The 25,578-nt window shown below is 42.7% G+C and overlaps 2 protein-coding genes across 3 annotated transcripts in view; both read right to left on the bottom strand.

The window, feature by feature from the left end:
- Positions 1-3,241: 3,241 nt before the first annotated feature.
- BCAS2 (BCAS2 pre-mRNA processing factor) lies at positions 3,242-13,926 on the bottom strand. Of its 2 annotated transcripts, none has more exons than XM_037135123.2 (7): positions 13,712-13,916; positions 13,512-13,604; positions 10,707-10,777; positions 8,541-8,702; positions 6,932-6,982; positions 5,948-6,028; positions 3,242-4,847 (listed from the first exon to the last, which is right to left on the bottom strand). In XM_037135123.2, the coding sequence occupies exons 1-7, from the start codon at positions 13,802-13,804 to the stop codon at positions 4,721-4,723; spliced, it is 678 nt and encodes a 225-aa protein (XP_036991018.1). In that variant the 5' UTR covers positions 13,805-13,916; the 3' UTR covers positions 3,242-4,720. The 2 variants fall into 2 exon arrangements, with proteins under 2 accessions (XP_036991018.1, XP_053512053.1); XM_053656078.1 differs by having other exon boundaries at positions 4,807-4,872; positions 13,712-13,926.
- A 2,987-nt stretch (positions 13,927-16,913) lies between these two features.
- DENND2C (DENN domain containing 2C) overlaps positions 16,914-25,578 on the bottom strand; it is a 71,392-nt gene continuing 62,727 nt past the window's right edge. Inside the window, exons 15-19 of the mRNA XM_037135089.2 lie at positions 25,338-25,379; positions 24,339-24,444; positions 20,288-20,524; positions 19,959-20,045; positions 16,914-18,981 (exon numbers count right to left, since the gene is read on the bottom strand). Of these exons, the coding sequence (XP_036990984.2) occupies positions 18,950-18,981; positions 19,959-20,045; positions 20,288-20,524; positions 24,339-24,444; positions 25,338-25,379 (504 nt within the window). The 3' untranslated portion in view covers positions 16,914-18,949. The remainder of the gene's footprint in view (positions 18,982-19,958; positions 20,046-20,287; positions 20,525-24,338; positions 24,445-25,337; positions 25,380-25,578) is intronic.

The following is a 25,578-nucleotide window of genomic DNA, read 5'->3' as shown; positions in this document are numbered from 1 at the left end:
TTTGAAATCTGCCAACTCATATCCTTCAGTTCTAGAAAATTCTGAATTATTTTGTTGGAAGATTTCCTTCTGTTTTGATTCTCTCTTTTTTAGATCTCAAATTATTTAAACTTCTGGATTAGTCCTATAGTTTTCTTTCTTCTATTTTTCATCTCTGCCTTTGGCTCCATTTCTGGAAGAGTTTGTCAACTTTAATTCCTAACTTCTATTGAATTTTAACTTTTGCTGCCATGCTTTTTAATTTCTAAGAGCTGTTTTGTTCTTTGAATGTTCCTTAATAAAACAGCATCTTTTTATTTTATGGCTATAGTATCTTCTCTGAAGATGTATTATTTTCTTAGGATGTATTTCTTACAAAACAAAGTAGATTTTTTTCTAGTACTGTTTTCTCCAGTTTCCCATTTGTTTTATTTTATTTTTTTAAAATACTTTTCATTGCTTACGCTATTACAGTTACTGCATTTGTTTTTTGTCATTCACAATGAAGATGTCTCTCAGCTCCCTACCTGGTAATCAGTTGTCTGTTCATATTTAGGAGTGGGAGCTACAACACAGAGTAGAAGCTCTGCGTGTTGGTGGTGGGAAGGGGTTGTAGGACCTCACAGCCGAGTGACCTGGCTGGGTCATTTATCGGTAGGCCCTCAATTTCAACAACTTTAGGCCTTTTCTCTTGGGCTACTTATTCTCAGAAGAGACTTTCACTGTCCTGCTGAGGGCAGAGGGGAGGGGTAGAGGGATGGATCACAGCCTCTTAAGCATCTATTTACATAATCCCTGTTTGCAATTCGGAACCATGGCTCTCAGCTCCGTATTAATGTGTGGGTATCAGTTTCCTGGGGCTGCCAAAACAAACTGCCAGCAGCCTGGGGTGGCTCAGACAACGGAACTTATTGTCTCACAAACCTGGAGGCTGCAAGTCTGGAGTCAAGGTGTGGGCAAGGCCGTGCTCTCTTTCTTTTTTAAAAAAGGCTTTATTTTCTTAGGGAGGGGAAAGGCAGAGCAGAGACATCACCGTGCTGAGAAACTGCGACCTGGCCTACATTCCAGGCACGTGCCCTGACTGGGAATGAGCCAGTGAGCTTCCAGTTTGCAGGCTGGCGCTCAGTCCACTGAGCCACACCAGCCAAGGCCAAAATGTCCAAGTTTTAAAACAAAAAATGTCCAGAAATCCTTTAAACCATTTCTGAGGTGAAATCTAATTTCTCTCCCCTTGAACGTGGGTTGGCCTCACTCACTTGCTTCTAATACGATGGGGCAGACGCAACACTGTGACTCCTAAGGCCAAGTCATAGAAGGTAGACTCTGACATCTGTCTTCGGAGCCCAGTTGTCAGAGCAGAATCCATCAAGAGGACACTAGGCCGGCCGTCATCTGTAAAGACTGCTGTAAAAGAAGCCCCGAACAGTGCCCACCTGAGCACGGCAAATCCCCAGAACTGTGAGAGATAATAATACATGTTCATTAGTGTTTTATACCACTAAGTTTGGGGATGGCAGTAATCCTGGATTGGAACAAAAGGGTAGAAGGAAGAGAGAAGGGGAAGGAGGGGCAGAGGAAGAACAGAAAGCACACATATTCTATAAAAATTAAATTTAAAAAGTTACGAGTGGTAATATTGATACAGGGTGCAGCCAGGGGGCCCCCCAAAAAAAGATTTAGAAAGGTGTCCAGAATTCAAAGTGTATAGAAATATTGGAGAGACATATAAGATGTCCTCACACCTCCCCCCAGGGGGAAGAAACGAATGGAGCCAGGCCATTGAGAGCTGTTTTGCATAGCAACAGTTTTGGAGCTAACCTCTGGAATGATTATTTAACATATGTATAACCTTTAACTGGTTTCATAGATATGTTAAATAGCAGTGACCAAATTTGGGGCCCAGGGAGAAGGTAGTGAGCGGGGACTCAGGAGGATGTAACTAAGGTCTGCACTCCTGAGTGAGAAGGGCTTGGGGACTCAAGATGGTAACTAGGGGCTGGACTGAGTGAGAAGGGCTTGGACTCAGAATGTAACGAGGGGCTGCACCCCTGAGTGGAAGGGCCGGTGTGTGGGAGCTTGGAAAAGACTGGCTCCGGGACATGAGGGGATAACTGCCCAGGTGAAAGGGAAAAACCACGCAGCTTTGCCAGAATGGAGATCCCTGCAGCCAGGTGAAGAAGAAAGCCACAATGCACTTTTGGGGAAGCGTGAACCCCTGCAGCTTTGGTAGAAGAGGCCCATGCGGCTTTGGGGTGCCCCCTTTGGCCACGTGGCCTGGAAAGCAGGAGAGACTTTGACTGGAACTGGGTACAAAGGACTCTTGCCAGTGGACCATGAGAGGGTGCCGCAGTACTTTGGATTAACTGGAGATCCTGCCTGCACAGTGACACAGCTGACGGTGCCAGCGGCCTGCAACACAGACGTGTGCTCTTTTCCTGATTTACGGTACCCGGAGTTGGGACAGTGGGAGAAGGGAGCGCTGTGTGGGTGTAGGTGTATACCCTAAAGGACTTTGATATTTTAGTGGTGACATTAGGCCTGAATAGCATTAAATAAACATTTTGTTTCCTTTTCACAAATCTCTAGCATTAAAAGATGTCTTTCCAATTGGCGGCGGACAGAAGGGCCCAGTAGATTTTAGTATTTTGTTTTTGGGAGGGGCCCCTGTTGTATAGCAGTTTTGGGCATCCCTAGGTGGGCCAAATATTGTATTGCCCCTCCCTCGGACCTCTTGTTGTTCGGTAACAATACGATTAAAATATTTAAATTACAACTATGCCAGTGAACTTGATGATTGCTGAAAGATTTCCTTCATATGGGTTAGAAAGCTCAATTAAAGAAAAAAAGACTATTTAGACAGAGGGGAAGAGAGGGAAACATCAATGTGTGGTTGCCTCTTGTGCACCCCCTACTGCGGACCTGGCCTGCAACCCAGGCATGTGCTGTGACTGGGAATTGAATGGGTGACCCATTGGTTCACAGGCCAGTGCTCGACCCACTGAGCCCACCAGCCAGGGGCGAAAGCTCAATTACTGAAGCTGACAGGTTAAGGTTGTTTTCACTCTTACCTCTGCCCAGTTATTTTCCCTTGTAGTTAAGACAGAGAAGTGACCCCAAACCAAATGGTTTATTGTGAGACATTGTAAAAATCAGTGTTTTGCTGCATGTTTAAATTCCCTCATAAAAAAGCAATCTGGGTATTTATCTCGAGACTTAAGTTAGAATGGTTCATATGGCAAGAAATAGAAAATCCAACTCAAAGTGACTTGCAAAATGGGCAATTTATTGGCTTCTGTAGAGAAGGTCTACAGATAAAGCTGCTTAACTTGCTGGCGTCCATCCATGGTCATACAGATTGCTTCTTTCAGCAGAGTTGGGGCCATCCTCAAACTGCGCAGTTTTAGGAACGAGAGAGGAACCTCAATCAGTGGGACAGAATTTTGAGCACAACAGGTTTAAAAAAGAAACAGAATGGTCAGTCTTATTTAGACACTCATCATTTATTATTAGAACTACTGCTTTCTATGTAGTAATACACCGTGAACCCAGCCCAGGCCAAGGAAACATGCGGCTTTCCAAGCTGGTCACCACACTAGACTAGGACGTCCTAGCGAGTAGTACAACACGACAGAGGGCCAGGGGGCACATTGCACAGAGGACCTAAAACTCGGCCCCTCAGTCAAGGAGGGCAGAACATACACTTTCTTTGGCCTGAGAAGGTGCAGTGAATTGGCCTAGGCCACGGCCATGAGCACTCTGGGGGCAATCATTACCAAGATTACACGTGCTGTTTAAGCCCATCTTTAAAAACAACAAACCTGTTAAAATTAAAATGTAATTCTTCCTCCATCATAAAAAGAATGTAGCAGTAATTTATAAAGATCTATATACATGAAGACTATTTATCCTTTGATATGCTGCAAATACGGTTTCTGAATTGGGCAGGGAATCTAAAGTTTTTGAGGATCAAATGCGTTTTTATTCATGGAAGTTTAGGTTTCAGTTTGGAAGTGACCCCAAACCAAATGGTCTATTGTGAGACATTATAAAAATCAGTGTTTTGCTGCATGTTCAAATTCCCTCCAAAAAAGCAACCTGGGTATTTACTTTGAGAGACTTAAGTTAGAATGACTAATATTGCAAGGGATAGAAAATCCACTCAAACTGACTTGCAAAACTGGCAATTTATTGGCTCCCATATGGAAGGCCTAGAGATAAAGCTGCTTAACTTGCTGGAGTCCATCCATGGTCATGCAACGGATAGTGCTACGCACAGACTGAGCTTTGTGAAGCTGTTCTACGGGGAGGACGGTGAGAGCTGATGTACACGGAGCCGCTGTATTTCTTACACCTTACTTGGTAATCAAGAATTTGTGTACAACTACCTCTTTATTTGAAAAATATATAAGCCAAAAGTTCCCAACTTCTTATACACATTGAAAATTTTCAACAAAGATCTCTTGAATACAAAATATGGTCCAGGTGGCTCAAAATTAATCCTATATTTTTCTAAAGTAATATTATTTTGGAGCTCTGAAAAAATTTTTTGTAATGACAAACAATACCACTGAGTTGAACTTTTTTGTTCTGTTAATGTACAAAGGGAATATTAACGGTCCACTGTTTACTGCTTTTAAACACTGCCGGCGGTTTCCGTAAGGTGATGTCGTCCTTCACAGACAGTGTCTGGTCTGGAGAAGCCCAGCCGCCGTCCTTTCGATCCACAGAATCATCCGTCTTCTCAGAAGTCTTGTCGGATGTTTTCTTTGTTGGCCTCTCCATGCTGCTGCTTCATCTGAAAGACTTCATTTTCTAACTGCACAATAGTCCTTTCAATCTCGTAATTCTTACTGACCAGGGACACCCAGCTAAAACAGAAAAACAACAGAAAAACTACTCACTGTGAAATGTCTCTGAACAGTTTCCCAGATGTGCATTTTTAGCCAGGGCTGTAACACTAACATTCACTTTGAACTTTTCTTTTGAAAACACTGAGGCACAACTGGGGGAGTGAGGAAAGGGTACACGGGGTCTCGCTGCAGTATTCTGCACAACTGCATGTGATTCTATAATTATTTCAAAATAGATGTTTCATTAAGAAAATTAAAAAGAATTCAAGAAATAGGAAAGTGTGAGGGAAGACAGTATTTTAAAAGTGTTTATTAATTTTAAGAAGAGAGGAAGAGAGAGAGGGGGGAGGAAGGGAGAAAGAGAAAGAAACACAGATGTAAGAGACAAAGATCAGTTACTTGCCTCCCATATGTACCACTACCAGGGATTGAACCTGCAACCTAGGTATGTGCCCTGACCAGGAATTGAACCCTCAGTCTTTTGGTGAATGGGACAGCGCTCCAAACAACTGAGCAACGCCAGCCATGGCAGGGAAGATAGTATTTAAAATGGATTAACCAAAAAGGCAAGAAAAGAGGGCAGAAGCAATACTTTAATAATGGTGAAGAAACTTCTAGAGTTAATCAAAAAAGATTCTGGAGATTTAAGGCAACTTCCCCTAGAAAAAAATAAAGTCTCTAAAATGAATAAAAAGAAACATACATATATGTTTAGAAGATTTTATTTGCCTGAGAAAAATTTGAAAAGATGCCTAACGTACGACATGGGGAAGAAAGTACTAAATCCCCCTTCTGCTAACTAAATAGTTATTTTTTTCCCTTTGAAAACGGGGAGAATCCCATTCAGAGCAGAAACGGTGGACTGAAGACAGGGCGCTCTCGGAAGAGAATCAATCGGCAGGATTCGGGTGCCATCGGGCCTGGTTTTGGCTGCAGCCCCTCCACTGCCCTCCGGCCACACCTCGGATGGGGGCCTGGCAGTGGGGAGAGGGAGGCGGAGAGCAGCCTGGCTCCGACCGCCGCGGGTTCCCGTTTGAATGCTGTTTCAGTCAGATGGCTGACTTTCGATTTTAAATTTGCTACACAATTTAAAAGATGACAGAATTGTAGGTACTCACTTTGATTCCATTTCTCTTAATTTAGATCCAGCTGTGAGCTGCATGTTCTTCCGCTGCCAGTTTAAATCTTGAATATGTTTCCTGTAAAACAAATTATTTATACAACTAACCTACATTTTACATTTTCTGTTGACTACGATCAACTGGAAAAAATCTATGGTCAATATAATACAACATATTTCATCCCTTGAGCAGAACAGATATATGGAGTCACAGACTAATTCCAGAAGTTAATTTTATTATTTCTCAAATTTCACACAACGCACACACATGCAGGTTATAACCGAAGGTCCTCTGCCCATGTGCTTCACCTCCCTGATACCCACCGTCTGGATTTTGGTGGCTGTCTTTCCAAACTCTGTGCACATGCACGTGCACATGGGTAGACTGGCTTGGTTGTTTTTAACAGAAACCAGAATATACATGCTGTTCTGCACCTTTTCCCCTCTGGAAGTTCCTTCCGATGCCTGCAGACTTGTAAACTGCAAGTGACCAGGCAGAGGTGCTTTCGGACCTCAGGCCTGTCTCCCGCCACGCGGGTGGGGCGAACCCAATGGCAGGCGCTGGACACAGTGCAGATCAACTGCTTACTCTCATGTGACTTATCCACTGGTTCCTTTTCCTTCTACTTATTGAGGGCTCACCTAAACTTTTTTTTTAAAATAATTTTATTTAGTTATTTTTCAAGTACAGTTTTTTGTCTATTTCTCCCATCCCACCCCCCCCCCCCGCCCTGTGCTCCCACCTCCCTCCCATTTCCACCCACCTTAGTTCTCATCCCTGTGTCCTTCATATTTGTTCCTCCAAATCCCTCCCCCCTTTTCCCCCTTAAATTCCCTTCCCTCTTCCCTCTGGTCACTGTCCCCTTGTCCTCTATTTCAGTGTCTTTGTTTTTATTCTGCTTGCGTGTTTGTTTTGTTGTTTAGCTTCCTGTTAAAGGGGGCTCACCTAAACTTTATTCTGACACAAGAGGAAACAAATTACCTTAACTTCTGAAGTTCTTTCTGTGCATGTTCAATCATATGAACTAGATTTCTAGGCAAGAAAAAGAAAAATCAGATTAAGGCACATTAAAATCGAATAGTACCAACTAAAGGTGATCTAGTTGACACCAGGTCAAATTTTCTTACTTAAAAACAGTTAATCCTGGGTTGGCCAAAAAGCCTGTTTAGTTTTTTTTCTGTAAAAGACACATTTTTCATTTTCACAGTACCTCACTGATTTGGAAATTCTGAGCATGTCGGCCGTCTCCCATTGCCACTGGCTTCTAGTGGGTAGAGTCCCAGGGCTGCTGCTAAACACCTTCCAATGCCCAAGACAGCCCCACAGCAAAGAATTATTTGGCCAAAGTGTCAATAGTGCCAAGGAACTTTGCAAACCACTTGTGATACACTCCATCAGTCACAGCACCTTCTCTGTACACTGCACAAATCTTTTTCGTGTTTCAGTTGGCTTTTACATTTCTTGAAATAATAAAGCATAATGTACCAAAAATGTGCATTTTCTACCATCTTCAATATTAAAATGGCTGTACAAAAATTCGCCAGTTTTGCTAAGTTTTTAAAAAAAATGCACGCTGATATGACAGATGTCACAATACAATCTAACAACACTGTTTTGAATGAAGTTAAATACAACTAAGCACTACTAGAACCATCATACAGAAAAAACTAAATGAACTTTTTGGACAACCCAATACTTAGGAGACGCTCATGCCAAATACCATGTTAAGACACCACATAAAATTAGTTAATTTAATTCTCACAAGAGTTCTTTGAGGCAGGTAAGATTGTCCCTATTTCATGTGCAAGGAAAGTAAGCTCAGAAACATTAAGTAACATAGTATCAAAGTTGAATCCTATTTCAGGTCTTTTATGCGGTTTACTGATACTCTGATTTTGTGAACTGAAATCACTTCAACTGTCATTACTTTTCATCGACAAGATGGCAACTCTGGGGAGCAAACCCTTTTAAACTCTCCTTTCCTCTTCACCTTGTCATTCTCCCCTCCTGTCTACTGCTAAGTAGAGAGAGAAGAAAACTGACCAGTAACAGGGAACTTTCTCTCAAAAAAATTTTTTTTTACAATTTTATTTTTAGAAAGAAGGGAATGGAGGCAGAGAGAATAAGAGAAACATCAATATGTGAAATCCATCAATTGGATGGCCCCTCTTGCATGGCCCCAACCGGGGACCTGGCCTGTAACTCAGGTATATGCCCTGACTGGGGATCGAACGGGCAACCTGTCAGTTCGCAGGCTGGTGCTGGACCCCTCTCCCTCTTAAGAGTACAGGCACCTTCTCAAATACTCTGAATACTTCTATCAAAACCTATCACACTGTGTCACAGGAGTGAGCGGTTCCAGCTCCAGCTGTGCCCCAAATAGCTGTGTGTCCTTGGATGACTCACTTAACATCCCTGGGCCAAGCCTGCTTCCCTGTCAAACCAGAGGCTGACCCCGAAGGCTCCCCTTTGGTTGGAAGAACTTGAAGGTTCTCTCCCCACTTCCCCAACCCTACTTTCCCCATTTAAAAAAAAAACACCAAAGCTGTGGGTAGAATGGGTTTTTAAGAAACGGCAAACAGCTCCTTACTCATTATATACTTTCCAGGCGTTGCATCCATGCTGTGACATGAGTTCTAGATTCTCAATCCGAACTGCTTGATGCTCCAACTGGGCCATGGAATTGTTCACACACTCTTGCCACGCGGTGATGTCGTTTTTTTGACCCGAAGAAGGGGCTGGAAGTTCATACCTGAGAGTAAAGAACAATGTGACTACATGGTCCCCCAAACCTTTCTCTCTCCAACAGAATGCCTCCGGGGACCTATACACACTTTAACAACTGGAGAAGACGGAAGATGAACACCTTATAATAATAAAGAACTATCCTAAAAACAATCAACTTACAAATAAGATTTAGCAAAGTTACATACAGTCACGAAAACTGTCCACATCCATGTGAATGGATTCACTAAGCTATAATACATTCATATGAAGGGTTGTCATATTAGACATTAAATGACGTCACTGACAAATACTTGGAGCCAGCAAACACTCTTCACAAATGTCAGCCTGGTGTTCGTGAATTCCTACAAACTTAGTTTTTATTTCCATTTAAGTATTTTTACTAGATACTATAAAAACTCCAATTATTCCCATAAAAAATCCAGAGGTATGCAACTGGGATCAAGAAATAATAAGCCAGTTAAAAAAAAAAAAAAGCTTTAAGCTCTGGCTGGTGTGGCTCATTGGACTGAGCACTGGCCCATGAACCAAAGGGTCGCTGGTTGGATTCCCAGTCAGGGCACATGCCTGGGTTGCAGGTCGGGTCCCCAGTTGGGGCGTGCGAGAGACAACCACACATCGATGTTTCTCTCCTCTCTTCCCTATAGTTTTTCATAGACAAGGTAAAGAGGAAAGGAGAGTTTAAAGGGTATACTCGTCAGAGTTTCCATTTTGTCTATGAAAAGTAAAGCCTATAGTTTCTTTTTTAGTTCTTCTCTATAAATAAATAAAAACAGCTTTATACATACCTTATATACTTTCAAGTCTGACTACAATCTACACTAAGAAACATTTTACACTGTGAGCCACTACACAAATACACAGTTGAACCAACATTTCACAAAACAATATTTATCTTTACATGCAATGCATTCTGACATTTTCTATCCTATGTCTCTTCACAAGCGTTTTACCCAATTCACTTCACAACCTGCGGTTTAATGGGTCATCCCCTGTGCTTTGAAACCTACTGCCCTGAAGGAGCTACTCTCAGGAATCTCTTCAGAGCGGAAGCGCCAGGTCACGGGAGAGCTGGACTCTGGGAAGCGGTTCCACTTTACCACCCAGGCCAGACAGGAGATGGAGCACAAGGAGAGACAAGTCTGGTCCTCCGGCTGTACACACTCGAATCCCTCCTCCGCCCTACACACGTATGCCCATGGCCCCCTAGCCGAGGACTTGGCTCTGACAGATGGCTTCGTGGTTCTCGTTATTCCACAGTATTTTAGAGCTGGAAGGACCTCAGATGGTAAGCAATCAGATCTCCATCTTAGAGGGTGTTTGGGTTTTTCCCCCGAGGAAGGAGAACAGTTCTGTAGTGAGAGGGCACAGGAGGGGGGTGGGACCACAGGCACTCTGTGTTTGCTGAGGCTGCCACGCACTTGTGAGGCAGGCATCATCGGAAGCCACCAGACTCATGTCAGCAGTGAAGAACTAGATGTCCCTTCAGGAACATTCCCCTGGTAAATCTTTTTAAATTTTTATTTATTTTTAGAGAGAGGGTAAAGGAGGGAGAAAGAGAGGGAGAGAAATATCGATGTGTGAGAGATTTGTCAATTGGTTGCCTCACAGGCCCCCAACTGGGGACATGGCCTGAAACCCACGCATGTGCCCTGACTGGGAGTTGAACCAGCAACCTTTCAGTTCGAAGGCCAGTGCTCAATCCAAGAAGCCACACCAGCCAGGGCTCCCTGGGAAATCTTAAACATGAACTTCATTACAATTTACCATTCCCCTGTGGCTGGATTTTAATACATTTGCATTTTATATAATGGTGCAAAGAATATCTCTGAACATTAACACAAGATTATACGAAACACTACAGCATGAAAAACAAATATATAAAAATAGACAAGGATTTTTCCTTCTTAATATTTGCTGTAGCATGGCTTCTGGAGTTTTACTAAAAAAATTAAGACTAAAGTAAATAATGATATGAGGCCAGCTGAACCCAGAAATGGGACTGACTTACCGTTTCATACTGAGCAGTTCAATTGGTTGTCGGGCAGCCAGTCTTTCAAATTCATTTCTCATTATGTCGGTCTGGTGTATAAATTGGAGAAAGAATTGTTTTCAAAATAATACAGACAAATTAAAATCAACTACCACTGAACAATGAATCTAACCTACTTAAATATTTATACTTTACGTTACCCATTACAATGGATCATTTCCCTTCTCACAAGTCTCTGGGTTCAATGTTCTCTAGGAGCTGGAGAACACATGCACACACTTCATATAAAAAGGCGCCCACAGAGCAAAGGATTAATCCTAGATAAGTGGTTCTCAGTCCCAGGGACACAAGAGAATAAGCCGGGAGCTTTGAAAGCAATTCCAGTCTCAGCCACATCCACCTCTTTCCCCCAGTCCCACTTAATTGTTCTGAGGTGGAGACTGGACATGGTTATAATTTTTGTTTTTAACTCACCAGTTCCTTTTAAGATAATGCCAATGTCGAGAACCATGGATCTAAGTATTCAATAGGGGTGGGGAAGAGCGGGCTTGGGCATAAAATAATTTGTTTTAGGGATATGAGCCTAAGCCTGTAGTTTCTTTTTTTAGTTCTGGTTATTTTCCCACTTTACTTTCTGCAAAGAATGGAGAGAATGGGGAATGGGCAAAATGAACTGGTTTCTGCTATCTGGCCTAACAATTTTACCGGCTTTAAAGACATTGTGGTATAACTCTATTTCTCTAGGGTCCAATGTTTTGGTCAATATCCTCTTCCGTTTGCTCTGCACCTTTCCAGCCCTGAATATAAAGAACTACTTAAGTGAAGTATTTATAGTAGCATCTCAGTTTTCCCATATAAGCTCAGCTTTTTGGAGGCTTCAACTTTCTCAACAAGTGTATACTAAAGAGTAAGCAAAAAGAGCCCTCCAGAAGCCCACATTCCTCGTTTAAAAGTTTTGCATTAAACATTTTTTATTGGAGAAAGCCCTTTTTTGCACTACTTCTGAGTTACACAAAGCTCTAAGAAAATGTAGTTCTCTGGTTTCCTACAGAGAGCCAGGGTATTCTAACTACAGGCTTTCACACAGCGACAGACAAAGAGTAAGAACTAACATTAGACAAGAGAGACACTGTAAAAGTGTAGGACAAGCATCTCAAACTATTAACACAGGAGCTCTCACCTAACTCGCATGGCTAGTCTAGTAAATGACAGAGCTGGAGTTTTAGCTCAACTCTCTCCTGGTGACTGAGCCAGCACTCACCAGGCTGTTAGAAAAAGAACTCTAGGCACACATTAGGCATTCACTAAATAAAACTGCCTCAGAAGCACTTTAACTGATACATATTTGGGTGCCTACCGTGTACCAGGCACTGCTCTAAGTGACGAAGACACAGTGGGTGAAGGAGACAAAAAAGATCCCTGCCTGTGGGGCATTTGCACTGAAGCTCAGACAGGCAGGCCTTCCTCAACTACCCCAACTAAAGGAGTTCCTAGTCACTGTATCACATGACTACTTTAATTCTTCATATAGCTTTATCGACAGTCTAATTTTCTGACTAATTTGTCTGTGGTCACACTCTAGAATGTGACCTCCATGAGTATGGACCTTGTTTGTCCTGTGCCCCCCTACCTGTCATAGAAAACACTTTGTAAATAGTTGTTAAATCAATCAGTGAAGAACAGTTTCAAAGCTAGGAGTGGGTAAGGGCTTGAGCCAATCAGTTAGCCTCTGAGCTCCAGTTATCGCATCTAAAAAAATCAGAATATAGTTCACAGTGCTATTTTCAGGACTGAGGAAGTGAGGAGCCCAGTACACTCGCAAGCTCCTATTATTAAAAAGGAGTAAATAATCAGTATACTAATGATAAAGATAGGAAATGTGTTGTATTTAAGAGAGTAAGAAAAAACTGATACAAGTGTTTGAAAGTTTGTGAATGAACTTAGAATCTGAAACTTTCAGAAATCAGTCTAGTAAGAAAGCATTACTGTACTTAGTTCTTGATTTGGTAATATTTGTGTTTGGGTAACAATATGTTTTTAAAAGCATGGAAAAATAGCACATCATAGGAACATTTCTCTCCTGCTTAAAACTTAGCCAATATTTTCTTATGTTACTTCAATATAAATACTGAGTTTTAATAACAGAATTCTTTCATAAATAAATGGTTACCTATAAGGGGGGGGGGGAACTCCAACGATGTATATATTAAAATGCTTAAGAGAATCCATTAACCTAAAACTACGTTACATTCATTTAGTTTAGCTGAGTAGACCCTAAGTATTATCTTGGGTGCAAGATTATTCAAAGCTTTATAAATGCGTAAATAGTGCATTACGGAGATATGGTTGGTCCCTTCCGTCATTCACATTCTGTAAACATTTAGGCTTTATGCAAAGGCCGCCCTCCAGTGGTTCTCAGGAACTTAGGCAATTAAGCTCAAACACACTTAAACACACTAGATCACCTGTTTTAGAGTGGACCTCAGACATCACACAGAGGAGCCCATCGAGAATTTACGCAAGGAACGTATCTCAGAAAAACATGCACACTCATTTTCTGCACTGTTAGGTAATTCGATTCGCGGAGCCTCAGAAAGTCCTTCCGTGGGTCTCAGAGTAAGAACCCCGGAGAAGGTTTACCTCTCTAGCTGTTTTTTTGTTTCTTTGTTTGTTTGTTCAAGTACAGTTTCTAGCTGTTTTCAATAGACTGACAGTATCTATGCAAGCTAAGCAAGACACTTCATCGCGGGGAAAGCTCTCAATCCAGAATAAAGGCTCGCGGGAATCCTGGCCCACACGCTGGGCTCAGGCCATCACACTTACTTCAAAAGCAGAATAGTCCGGCGCTGTCAGGTAGCTCAGGTAGTTCTTCGTAGGTCGGTATCTGCGAGTTTCCTCTTCCACCAACGCCGCAGCCTAAGGACGAGAACAGGGGCCAGTGTTGGGGCAGCGATTTTTAGGGGCTTCTTCCAGTCCGAGGGCCGGGGAACGCCGAGTCCCCGACGTAGACGCCCCGAACTCACCGCTTCCCGCACACCGGGCGCTTCATAACCTTGGTCAAAATACGGCAGCGCATCCACCACTACCTCGCCAGCCACCAGCCCAGTGCCCGCCATTCTGACGTCCGCCTAAGTTTTCCAAGTCTGCGCAGGCTCTGGCCCGTTTCACGACGCTAGTGCCCGCCGCCGACGATTTACGGCGCGTGCGTCGGCTTTGACGCACGCTCAGTTGTTCATTCTGGAGGGGCGCCCTCCCGACTGCAGGAAAGCGTCGGGCCTTTTGTGTTGAGCGGACGTGACGTCACTTCTCGGTGTCGCAATTAGTGGAACGCCTTAACTTCCGGTCCCGCCCCCAGCCGCACCACTGTTTAGCTTCCGAAGGGTGGTAGTTTCTGTACGAGTGGGACTTTGCTTTCCTCCACATCGCTGAAACCTGGGGCGGCATCCTGTACAACTTTTGGAGGGAACTGGCCCGCGGATTTGGTGGAGAGAGTGAAACTGGTTTCCCACCTCGGCGTACTTTTCTAACCTTTCACCGTCTCGGCTTCCACTTCTCTTCCCTGGCGTGCTCTACCCACATTGTTGTCGGCACCTTGACACTCTTTGCGTTGGATAATAGTTTTCCCCCAGATTCTGGAAGTGGGCGCGGGTCTCCAGCTGAAATTCAGAAGCTTTATTGGCTGCCTAACAAAGGGAACCTATTGTACACCAGGGCGAAATTGGTAAACTGCTCACTCACCCCCGCTTTCAAATATCCTGTCACTTTGCCTTTAGAGCATTTATAAAAATCCATCATTTTGTTAGGACACCTGGTAATAGAATATACTCTGCCCAGTGTGCAACCTAAACTCTGGCTTTGTCTGCCAAGAGCCTGGAAATGCTGGCCACAGTTATTCAGCCTGGTTAGTCTAGGGTCAATTTGGATTATCTTAAATTTTTTTAAACTTTTTTAAGAACAGACTTTACTTTTGTACAATTATTTATTAATCATTGTATTTTGTGTACAAACAACTGTAAACTTACTTTTGCCCATATCGTAGATTTTTTTAAAAAGTATTTAGAAGGGAAGGGAGGGAGAGAGGGAGAGAGGGAGAGAAATATCAATGTATGGTTGCCTGTGTATGGGTCCCCTGCTGGGAATTGGCTTGCAACTCAGGCATGTGCCCTGACTGGGAATCGAACCGTGAACCTTGGGTTCACAGGCCCCGGCTGTTTTTTTTAACTTTATGAGGCAGGGGGAGAGGGTAGCTAGTTTTGGGGTGACATTTGTTAATAGAATTATATAGGTTTCAATGTAAATTTCTATGATACGTAATCTCTATTGTGTTGTGTGCCCACCACCCCAAGTCAAATCATCTCCATCTCGGTGTATTTGCCTCCTTTTATAATTCCCCAACCCCTCTTCCCACTGATAACCACCATACTGTTGTCTTTGAGTTTCAGTTTTATATCCCACATATGTGTGAAGTCATATGGTTCTTAGCTTTTCCTGACCTATTTCACTTACCTATTTTCAAGGTCCATCCATGGTGTCACAATGACAGTATTTCACTTTTTTTTAATGGCTCAGTAGCATCCCTTAGAATATATATACTACATCTCCTTTATCCAATCCCCTGTCAAAAGGGGATTGGTAGTTTCCATGTCTTAGCCACTGTGAATAGTGCAGCGAACCAGGGGTACATTTATCTTTGCAAATAAATGTTTTCAAGTTTCTCAGGTGGATAACCCAGAAGAGAGATTTCTGGGTCACATGGTAACTCTATTCCTAATTGTCTGAGGAACTACCAGACTGTTTTCCATAGTGGCTGTACCAGTCTACATTCCCACCAGCCCTGAGTGAGAGTTCCTTTATCTCCACAACCTCTCCAACACTGGTTATTACTTGTCTTGTTGATAACAGCCATTCTAACTGGTGGGAGGAGGTATCTCATTGCAGTTTTGATTTGCATTTCCCTAATAGGGAGTGAACTTGAGCGTCTTTTCATGTATCTGTTGGCCATTTGTATGCCTTCTTGGGAGAAGTGTCTGTTCAGGTCCTCTACCCATTTTTAAATGGGTAGATTGTTAGGTGTTGGGTTGTATGAGCTGTTTATGTATTTTGAATATTAACCCCTTGTTGGAGCTGTTGTTTGTAAATATCATCTCCCATTCAGTTGGTAGCTTTTTGTTTTGTTGGTAGTTTCTTTTGCTGTGCAGAAGTTTTTAGTTTGATACTGTCCCAATTCATTTATTTTTGCCTTCCCTTGCCTTTGGGGTCAAATTCTAAGACCAAGGTCCATGAACTTAGTACCTATTTTTTTCTATGTAATTTATTGTTTCAGATCTTATATTTAGGTCTTTGATCCACTTGAATTAATTTTTGTATATGGGGAAAAACTAGTCTAGTTTCATTCTTTGCATGTGGCTTTCCAGTTTTCCCAGCGCTATTTATTGAAGAGGCTGCCTTTTCTCCATTGTGTGTTTCTGGCTTGTCAAAAAGTATTTGGTCATATACATGTGGTTCACTTTTGGGCTCTCAATTCTTTTCCATTGCTTTGTGTGGCTTTCTGCCAATACCATGCTGTTTTGAATATTGTAGCTCTATAGTATAATTTGAAGTCAGGTAGTGCGATACCTCTGGCTTTGTTCTTTTCTCAGGATCATTTTGGCTATTCAAGGTCTTTTGTTGTTCCATACAAATTTGATATTTTGTTTTATTTATTTTTTTAATGCCATTGGGACTTCAAGGGGGATTGCATTAAGTCTGTATATTGCTTTGGGTAGTATTGCCATTTTAATTCTGCTTCTTCTTTCAATCCATGAACACAGTATATCTTCCCATTTCATTGTATCTTTTTCAATCTGGTTTAATAATGCTTTGTAGTTTCCAGGATGTAGCTCCTTCACATCCTTGTCATTCCTAGATATCTTATTTTGTTGCAAGTGCAAAAGGAATTGTTTTATTTTCATTTCTTTTCCTGAAATTTTATTGTTAGTATATAGGAATGCAGTGTTTTTTTTTATGCATTGATTTTGTATCCTGCAACCTTACTGTATTTGTTTATTGTTTCTAATGGTTTTTTTTGGTGGTGTCTTTAGGGCTTTCTATATATAGACTCGTGTCACCTGCAAAAAGTGACACCAGATTGTCTTTTAACCTATTAGATAAATGTGCTAGCTATAGATTTCAGTGAAGTAAAATATTTTTTAAAAAATATTTTATTTATTTATTTTTAGACAGAGGGGAAGGGAAGGAGAAAGAGAGCAAGAGAAACATCAATGTGTGGTTGCCTCTCTTGTGCCCCCTCCTGGGGACCTGGCCCACAACCCAGGCATGTGCCCTGACTGGGAATCGAACCAGCAACCTTTTGGTTTGCAGGTCACGCTCAATTCACTGAGCTACACCAGCCAGGGCTAAAATATCTTTCTATCATAAGCAATTTTATTTAAAATTCTCCAAGAGACCCATGGAATTTTTGTATTTATTCACGGGAAGAACTGTAAACAACATTTTATACAAATCTTAAGCAATTCTTTTACAGACATGTCCAGAAATCATAAAACTTTATAAAACAAAATAAAACAGACCTAGGAAAAGGAAGCAGCTTCAGGTCCCAGGGATAAAACACCACCCCCATCCCTGAAGAAAAGGCCTCCTCAAGAGGCATGGCCAGGGCCCACCACAGTAATACCTCCTACCCCTGTTTACAAACACTCCATTCCCTGTCGCTAATTTTCCCTCGGGTTGAAGTGTCAGAAGAGACCAAACTGGGAGATATCTGGTAAAGGCCCCACTGGGGTAAGCTGCTTAATTAACATTTAAAAAAAGACACAGGCTCAGTTCTATATTCTGACCCACATCTATAGGCATTATATAGCACCGCTGTTAAGTGGTGTCTGCTTCACATCCATCCGTGCACCCTTGAATGGATGTAATGACAATACTGTACAAGTCAATAAACTGTATCCTCATATAAATTGTAAGGCTAAGTCTGAATAAATATTTTAATGCCAGTTAAAACCATCAGTAGCAGTTGAAGAAAACTGACATTTGCTATAACGTCAAAGAAAACTGTACCATCACCGACAGCTTCCTCTTTCCAGTCACTGCTGCTACTTTAGACGTTAAAGGCTGGGGTGATTACATGGTGGTGTCCCAGGAAATGTTCATATTCTGACTCCAATTTAATTAGAGCAAAAAGTCAAACAATTCTAGGGGAACCGAAAAAAGAGTCTCATCTAGACACCGGCAGTGTGCAGTCCCGTATCCTCCGAGCTGAGCAGGCTCTGCCACACTTCAGCTTAAAAGAAAACTCGTTCAATAGCTGCATTCCCACGGAGCTCAGAGTTCCCTCTGCAGGACTAACCAACTTTTCCTGTGCTCACAAACTGAGAGTCCGGGCTCTGCTGTATGACTTTGGACAAGTTATGGAACTTCTTTGGACTCCAGTTTCTCCATTAGTCAAATGGAGATGCAGATATCTCAGCTGATGTAAAGACTGAACAGGGTGACATGCATGCATGTACCACAGTGCACGGCACGTGGTAGACACCAGAAAATAAAATAAAAGGTAGTTCTCATGCTCCTGAAAGGACATTTCCTATTAGCTATACTTCCAGAAAGTTTAAGTTGACACTTGAAGGACAAGCCACTCAAGGGCCACCCAATGTGGGAGAGGAGCTGCGAGATGTCTTTTATAAGAAGCTCATGAACAGCACTGATGCATAGGGCTTCCCCTAGACAGGACATAAGACAAAAAAAGGAGAGTCTGAAAGGATAAATAATGTTCCTTAGCTCAGCTCAAACAGCCCAGGGGTTTAAAGCTGCCGTGGCATTTCAGAGATGAGAATTCCGTACGCAGGGCTGGTGTCCGCTGCTCCTGTCATGCTGCCCTAGTACCTTAAACCCTGCGTTTCTCTCACTGTGCTCCTCTTTGAGCTGTTTTTTAAAAAAGCAACACCAAGTCTTTCCCTTCTGAAAGACGAGTGCCTTCATAGCCTGACCACAAAACATAAAGAATAAGCCCAGGAATCAAATAAGGCCACTTAAGGAAAAACTGGACGCAGAGTAAAGAGAGCCGTGGTCCCCGGTGACTCCCTGCAGTTCCCTGGTGGTGACCAGAGCAGCAACAGGAGAGTCCCTTCCAGGAACCTGGCCTGCTCTGTGACCTCTGCAACTTTCAAGGATCTTGTTGAAAACTTCAGGTCATCCTGACTCTTGCAAAAATATTTTCTTTGGCACTTTCTGTCTATTTAGGATGAGACAGTCAATTGAAGATTTCATTTCTTCTGCAGAAATTTCATTTTACTTCCTAAAGAGAGAAAAAAGTAGTGAACTCTCATCAGCTCATTTTTCTTTATTGTACATTATTTAAGGCAAGGGATTAACGACCTAGTTATTTGGAAGAGCCCAGGAGTAAGCTGGTATCTCAAGCTATCAGTTGATGTGTCTGACAGCCTCTGCCCTCTGCCCTGCTACCCCCAAGTGTCTAACTGCAGAGGAGAACTCAGACACCATCTAACCCAGTGGTTTTCAGCCCTGTCTATAGTTTGCAATAATCTGGCCCACCGCAGTCAGAGCTGAGAACCACTGATCGAATGGAAGCCCTCGGTATGAGATGCAGTTAACGGCCCAAGGCGTAATTTGCCCATGGTCTCTCAGCCAGTTAAGACTGGGCCTATTCTTAATTAGAGGCATATATTTCAAACACCAATGTAAATGCCATGGAATACAGGTTCCTCATTGTTTTGGGCTACCACACCACTGTTATCCTGTACTGAGTGACTAAAAGTGAACAATAACAATAAACAACCATGTTTCTTTATGAAGTGTAAAATTAGCATCTTGCAGGAAATCCTCTTTTGTCTCAGATGCCCTCTATGCCATGGATGGACTTCGGGGTCGGGGGGTCCATGAACATACTAACATTATATGAAAATTTGTTTGTATGCTCTAAGTATATCTTTCTGGGAAAAAGCTCCACAGTTTTTATAAGATTCCCCCAGGAATGTGATCTAGAAAAGATGAATAATCATGATACACAAATGCTTATATCATAAGGGAGCTTCCGGTGAGGAAGACAGTCCCATGGGTACCTCTGATGGAGAATCTTAACATCTGAGAAAGAGACCTCTTTTTTCCCAAACACTTGGGAATTAGAGGTCATGGTTTCTGGTCAGCCTATTTGGGGTCATATTGGTCTGATTATAAAGCTTTTGTGATGGGGCGAGTTTACTGCAAAAGCTTTTCTCAGCCACATTTTTCTAACAGGAAAATACAGCGACTCACCAAGACTCCGCAAAATTCTGTTCACCCCACTGGGTTCAGACTCAGGAATTGTTTCCAAATACTGGAGAGCCCGGACCTCAAACAAACCTGTGAGAAAAACTCATGTTGGTGAAGTTGTCCAATGCTCAAGACTGAAAATCGATGAAATAAAACTTGTGCTCACTACTATGTACCTCTTAATTTAAAAAAATTACAAAACAAAATTTGCCATAATAAACAACTCAGATTTTGAGCCCTGGTACCCTTATGCTCTTTTTGTGTGTGTATTATTTTCCAACTTTCCATGTGCTCACTAAATATAAAGGGGGAGGCTTTAAGAGGAAACTGACCTTTCACCCCACTTTTCCGAAGCTCTCGGTCCTGGATGAATCCTGCAAACATCTGAGTTTCCATGAAGAGATCCAGGAAGTGGCGAACGCTTCGGGAGGTGTGGGACTTACGGAATGGCTCCCTTAGGAATACACGCTCCCCACGCTCAGTGACAGTCATGTTCAGAGAATAATGTCCCACCAGCTCCACGAAGAACCTGACAAATGCTTCGGACACCAGAGAGTTGAGTGTCACGTCTGCAAAACGAAAGAAAGAAAAAACAGTCCTCTAAGTTTTGTGTTTATGGGAACACTGGCTCTAGTTATGAAGGTGGTGCCTGGGAAATCACAGATTAAAGGAAGGAGAATAAACACAGGAATACTCGTCCTCAGCTTTCTTAACGGCTGACACTCTGACCTTCGATTTCTTTCCACACAACTACTCTTATTACATTTTAAAAAAATATTTTATTTATTTATTTTTAGAGGGGAAAGGGAAGGAGAAAGAGTGGGAAAGAAACATCAATGTGTGGTTGCCTCTAATGTGTCCCCCACTGGGGACCCGGCCCTCAACCCAGGCATGTGCTCTGACTCTTACTACATTTTTGATATGCAAAGCCTGGCTTGCATATCTGTGATTTCACTGAAACTGCTCTTTCTAAGGGCACCAGTGAGAACCAAAGTTCTCATCTGCTTTCCTACTTTTATTCTCCTTCAAACTCTACGCTGCATTTGTGCTAGCCTCCTCAGTCCTCTGGTCTCGCACAACTGCATGCTCTCTGGATCTCCTGATTCCTCTCCTGCCTTTACCACCAAGTGCTTTCCTCTTGCTTCTTCTTCCTCTTCTTGAGTATGGTGCTCAGATCACTGCTTAACATTCTTTTCCTTAAGCAGCTAATTAACATAGAGATAGAACTGGTTTCCACGTTGGTAATTCCAAACCTTAGGTGTCCAGCCCTGGTATTTCACCAAAATTCACCTCCTACGGTTTCAGACTATGGATGACCATCATTTTTGGCTGTCCCATTAGCACCTCAATTCCATTTGCCTAAAAGTCACCAACCATCTAAGGTCCTTTTGGGAAACTGGCAGAATATGAATCAAATAAACAAGGTTCCAAAACATGTTATATTTCTCCACCAAGTCAGTTTATCAACTTTCTCATTTCATATTGCACCATGATGATTCCATAATAAAGAATAATTTATTGAGTGCTTAAGATATGGCAGGCACTGTATTATAGTTTTATAAGTGTAATAATCCAGTGAGGTAGGTGCTATTATTTCCCTTTTACGGATGAGGAAACTGAGGCTCAAAGCACTCTCTGGAGCCATCTCATCTGGGACAGTGGAGAGGCTGCCGACCCCCGGGTCAGGTGACCCTAAACCAGTACACTGCACTACAATATGCTGCTTCCAGGTTCCAGGCTCAAGCCTCGGGCTCAACCTAGACTCTTCCTTCCATATCCAAATAGTGTTTTCTTCCCCTTCACGATGCCTCTCGCTCTTTCCCGGGGGCTCCACCCTGAGCTAGGAAACCGAAACTGAGGTTTAGTCAGTCTACCGTGAAGCAGCCTTTGTAAAGGTGGGCAATGCACTGTGCCTCTCATGGCTGCTCTTTCTGTCTGTACAACGACATGGCTGACTATGTGATTTCTAAGGTCTCTTCTAGCACTACGTTCTGATGGATCTTAACTAGATTTTTATCTTTCATTCACCAGCCTTCTCTTTCCCGTGCAGCTGAGAGTCCATGGTCCGTTACTGCTTTCATAATCAACACTTTCGCCCCACTTTCCCCTTCCCTCCAGTTACTATCCCAATTTTCTACTTTGCAGCAAAGTTTCCTGAAAGAGTTGTTGTTTATACCTGCTGTACCCACTTTCTTATGTCCATTTCTGTTTTTTTAATCATGTTTTTCTGTAACTTATCTTCCATTCTTTGTTTTTGTGTTAATGCATACATTTTCTATATTTTATGTATTCTTTTACATGCATGAGGAAACTGACCTTTAATAAGATCAGTGGTGAGGTGAACAGGACAAAGCTTAAAACATCACCACCTACATCTCTGAAGATCCTGTGTGACAGTATCTCAAGGGTGTTCTTCCCTTACTCTCCCATAGAGGGCGCCCATTGATCAGAGTTTTGTGCTTATCATCCCCCCCCCTTTACATTCGCTTTCACCACATACATATGCAACCCCAAAAACATACTGTTAAGTTTTGTGTGTCTTGAACCATAACATAAAACATTATATTCTTCTGCAGCTTACTGTTTTGGTCGATAGGTGTTTTTGAGATTCTTTTTTAGTATTACACTCTCAATGGACAGTTAGGTTGTTTCTAGTTTTGCTATCACATACAGCAGCACTATGAAAATTATCATACTTGTTTCCTAGCTACCACATGCAAAAGTTTCTCTAGGGTGTATAAGTGTAAAAAATCAAATTTCTGGGTTGCAGGGTATGTACATACACCTTTAACTTTTCAAGATGATACCAGGTTGTTTTCCACAGTGACTGAGCGAGTTCATACATCCTCACCAACACTTGATACTGTCAGATGTTCTAATTTTCGCCAGTGCGGTATAAAATGTGGCTCCCTGTGGCTTTAGTCTCCAGTTCCCTGGCTGTGATGAGCTGTGATATCTCTCTCCTTACATTTATTGGCCTTTCATGTTTCCTCTTCTATTCCTTTGTTAGTTATACTTGTTGAAAATGTCTTCACCTACTTTGTAGCTTGTTTTTTTTTTTAATTACTTTTCCATGGTGTCCCTCAATGAACAGAAATTTAAAAAATTTGACAGACAAATTAACCAATCTTTTCCTTTATGGTTTGTGCTCTTTATGCCACATTTCAGAAATCTATTATCGTCCCCAAACATAAACTACTTTCTTCCATTCTTCCGGAAACATTTTTGGTTTTACTCTTAACATTTAAGTCTTTAATTATTAAAATTAATTTTGTGTTCAATGTGAGGCACGGGTCCATATGCATCTCTTTTTGCACGGAGGACCAAGCACCCCGGGGCTACCCAGTGGGTAGATCTTCTCCCACTGAGAGGCGACACCGGTGCCGACATAAATCAGGCTCCCTGTGCGTGTGCCCTCCTGCTTTCCCATCGCTCTGTGTTTGTTCTGCACTGAAACCAAATGATCTAATTTCTCCTTTATGATTAATCTTGGTGTTTTATTGGGCAAGCCCTTCAGTCTTGTTCTTCTTTTTCAGGAGTGTCTTAGCTACTCTTGGCCCTTTGGACTTCTATGAAAACTTTACAAAAAGCTGAATGTCAGTCCAATTCGCTCTTGAACTTTCCCCAATCCTGCTTTCGTCTCATCAATTAGCTGAATCTGCTGTGACCAAGTTCTCCTTCCCACCGGCACAGCAGCCCATCGGCTCTCAGCCTTCACCTCCCTGGACCTCTTCGCGGCACCAGACGTAACCGCTTGCTCCTTCCTCCAGGAAACACTGCATTCACTCAGCTTCTACAATATCATCCTCCTGGGGGTTTATGCACATACTGTCCTGGTTTTTCTCCTACTTCACTTGCTGTTTCTTTGAATGGAGATGCCTCTACTGACGGATATCCACTTTGCTTCCATATCTTGCCTATTACTAGTAATGCGACAGTGAACATAGGGGTACATATACCTTTTTGAATTAGTGTTTTTGTTTTCTTTGGATAAAAACCCAGAAGTGGAATTGCTGGGTCATATGGCAGCTCCACTTTTAATTATCGGAGGATCCTCCATGCTGTTTTCCATAGCGGCTGCACTAATCACAATCCCACAGGACAGGCAGGTCGGGAAGGGCCTCACGGAGACAGTGACACTTGGGTGTGGAAGAGCAGGAGCCGTGTGGCCCTCTGGGGGACAGCAGTCCACAAATGGGACTCAGCAAATACCAAACTCCCGAAATAGAAGGGGACCTGGCACAGTGGAGGGTCAGTCAGCAGGGCAGCTAGTGATAAGCTTTTCGAGGTACAGGCACCATCTCACACTCCTTCTGTGGATCCTTCGATGGGGTCCCGGGCATCAACGCCTCAACCCCAAGTCCTCGACCACCTGTCACGTACCTTGTGACAGATTCTGCTCCTGAGTCAAAATTTCATTTCGTTCTTCCAAAATCTGTGTTAAGGCAGCTTGGAGTTTAGGTGGCAAAATTTCATCCTCGTCAGATACCTTAAGAGAAGAAATTGACATTTTTCATAAGCTTCGAGAGAGAATGTCTCCAACATGCACTAGTTAGGCCCCCAAATCCCGCCAGTGGCTTTGGCTGAAGAGTCAGTCTGAAGCTTCCTTTTCTACATTGGGCAGAATCCATGATGCTTACAGCGTATACATCTTAACTATATTAAATAAATCATACACTCATAAAACTTTCTACCAAGTATCTCTCATCTAGGAGTCTCATTCTATGTTGCAAAGATCACCCCCAAACAAATGGTGTTTCGAATGGGATGCACTGAGTGATTTTCAGAAATGACCAAGTCCTGGGAAACGTCCTTTCGGGCCTGCACTCGGAGCTCACACACAGCTGCACATGGAAGGCCGCTCCGAGGAGGCCTCGTGAACGCTCCTCCCACTTTCACACGCAGAAGAAATGACCACTTCTTTATGGCCCTACAGCAGTCCACAGTCCACCTCACACAAGTTTCTATTGTGCCATTTCTAAAATCTCCCGTGTACATCTGTACCCCTCCCCACCACTGGAATATAAGGCCTAAGGGCTCACACCGTGTCTTAATCACATTTAGGTTCAGAATATCTGGAAACAGTCCATTTGCAGTGCTTGTTCAGTTGAATTAAAGTAGAGGCTCATACGCCAACCTCTCTGGACTTGAAGGGATGGGAGGCTGCCTCGGGGGCATCTGCCTGCTTCCTCCTTCCTCCTTTGGGGAAAACGGCTAACCCCAAGCCGATTTTTCAGGTCAGTCTTGTACGAGCAGCCGCTCTGCCAAGTCAAGTATGTGCAGGAATGACAAGTCTTGTCTGAGTCATTTTCTCTAAGTACTTTCACGTCTTTTCTGCCTAATCACCCCAGATGTTACGTCGCCACCTCCCTTGTCACTCACCTCCTGTAGGAACTTGTCTGCGCAGAGATCAACTATCAGCACCTATGGGAGAAAGGGGCCGGGCAAGTGAAACCAGAGACGCTCACAAAGAGACAGATCAGGCGCTGCTGGGTCAGAAAGAGTGTTTCCATTCTTTCAAGCAGTGGGAACAGTTTTACAAAATTAACTTAAAGTTATAATCCATTTAAAAGTTAACTCGCCAACACACCCACAAATAAGTTGCAAGAAAAAAATGACAGCA

This window comes from Artibeus jamaicensis, unplaced genomic scaffold (assembly GCF_021234435.1).
Source record: "Artibeus jamaicensis isolate MK-2021 breed Jamaican fruit bat unplaced genomic scaffold, CSHL_Jam_final scaffold_1689, whole genome shotgun sequence".
Lineage (NCBI taxonomy): Eukaryota > Metazoa > Chordata > Mammalia > Chiroptera > Phyllostomidae > Artibeus > Artibeus jamaicensis.
The sequence above is the reverse complement of the archived record's forward strand: the minus strand, read 5'-3'. Positions and strand labels throughout refer to the sequence as shown.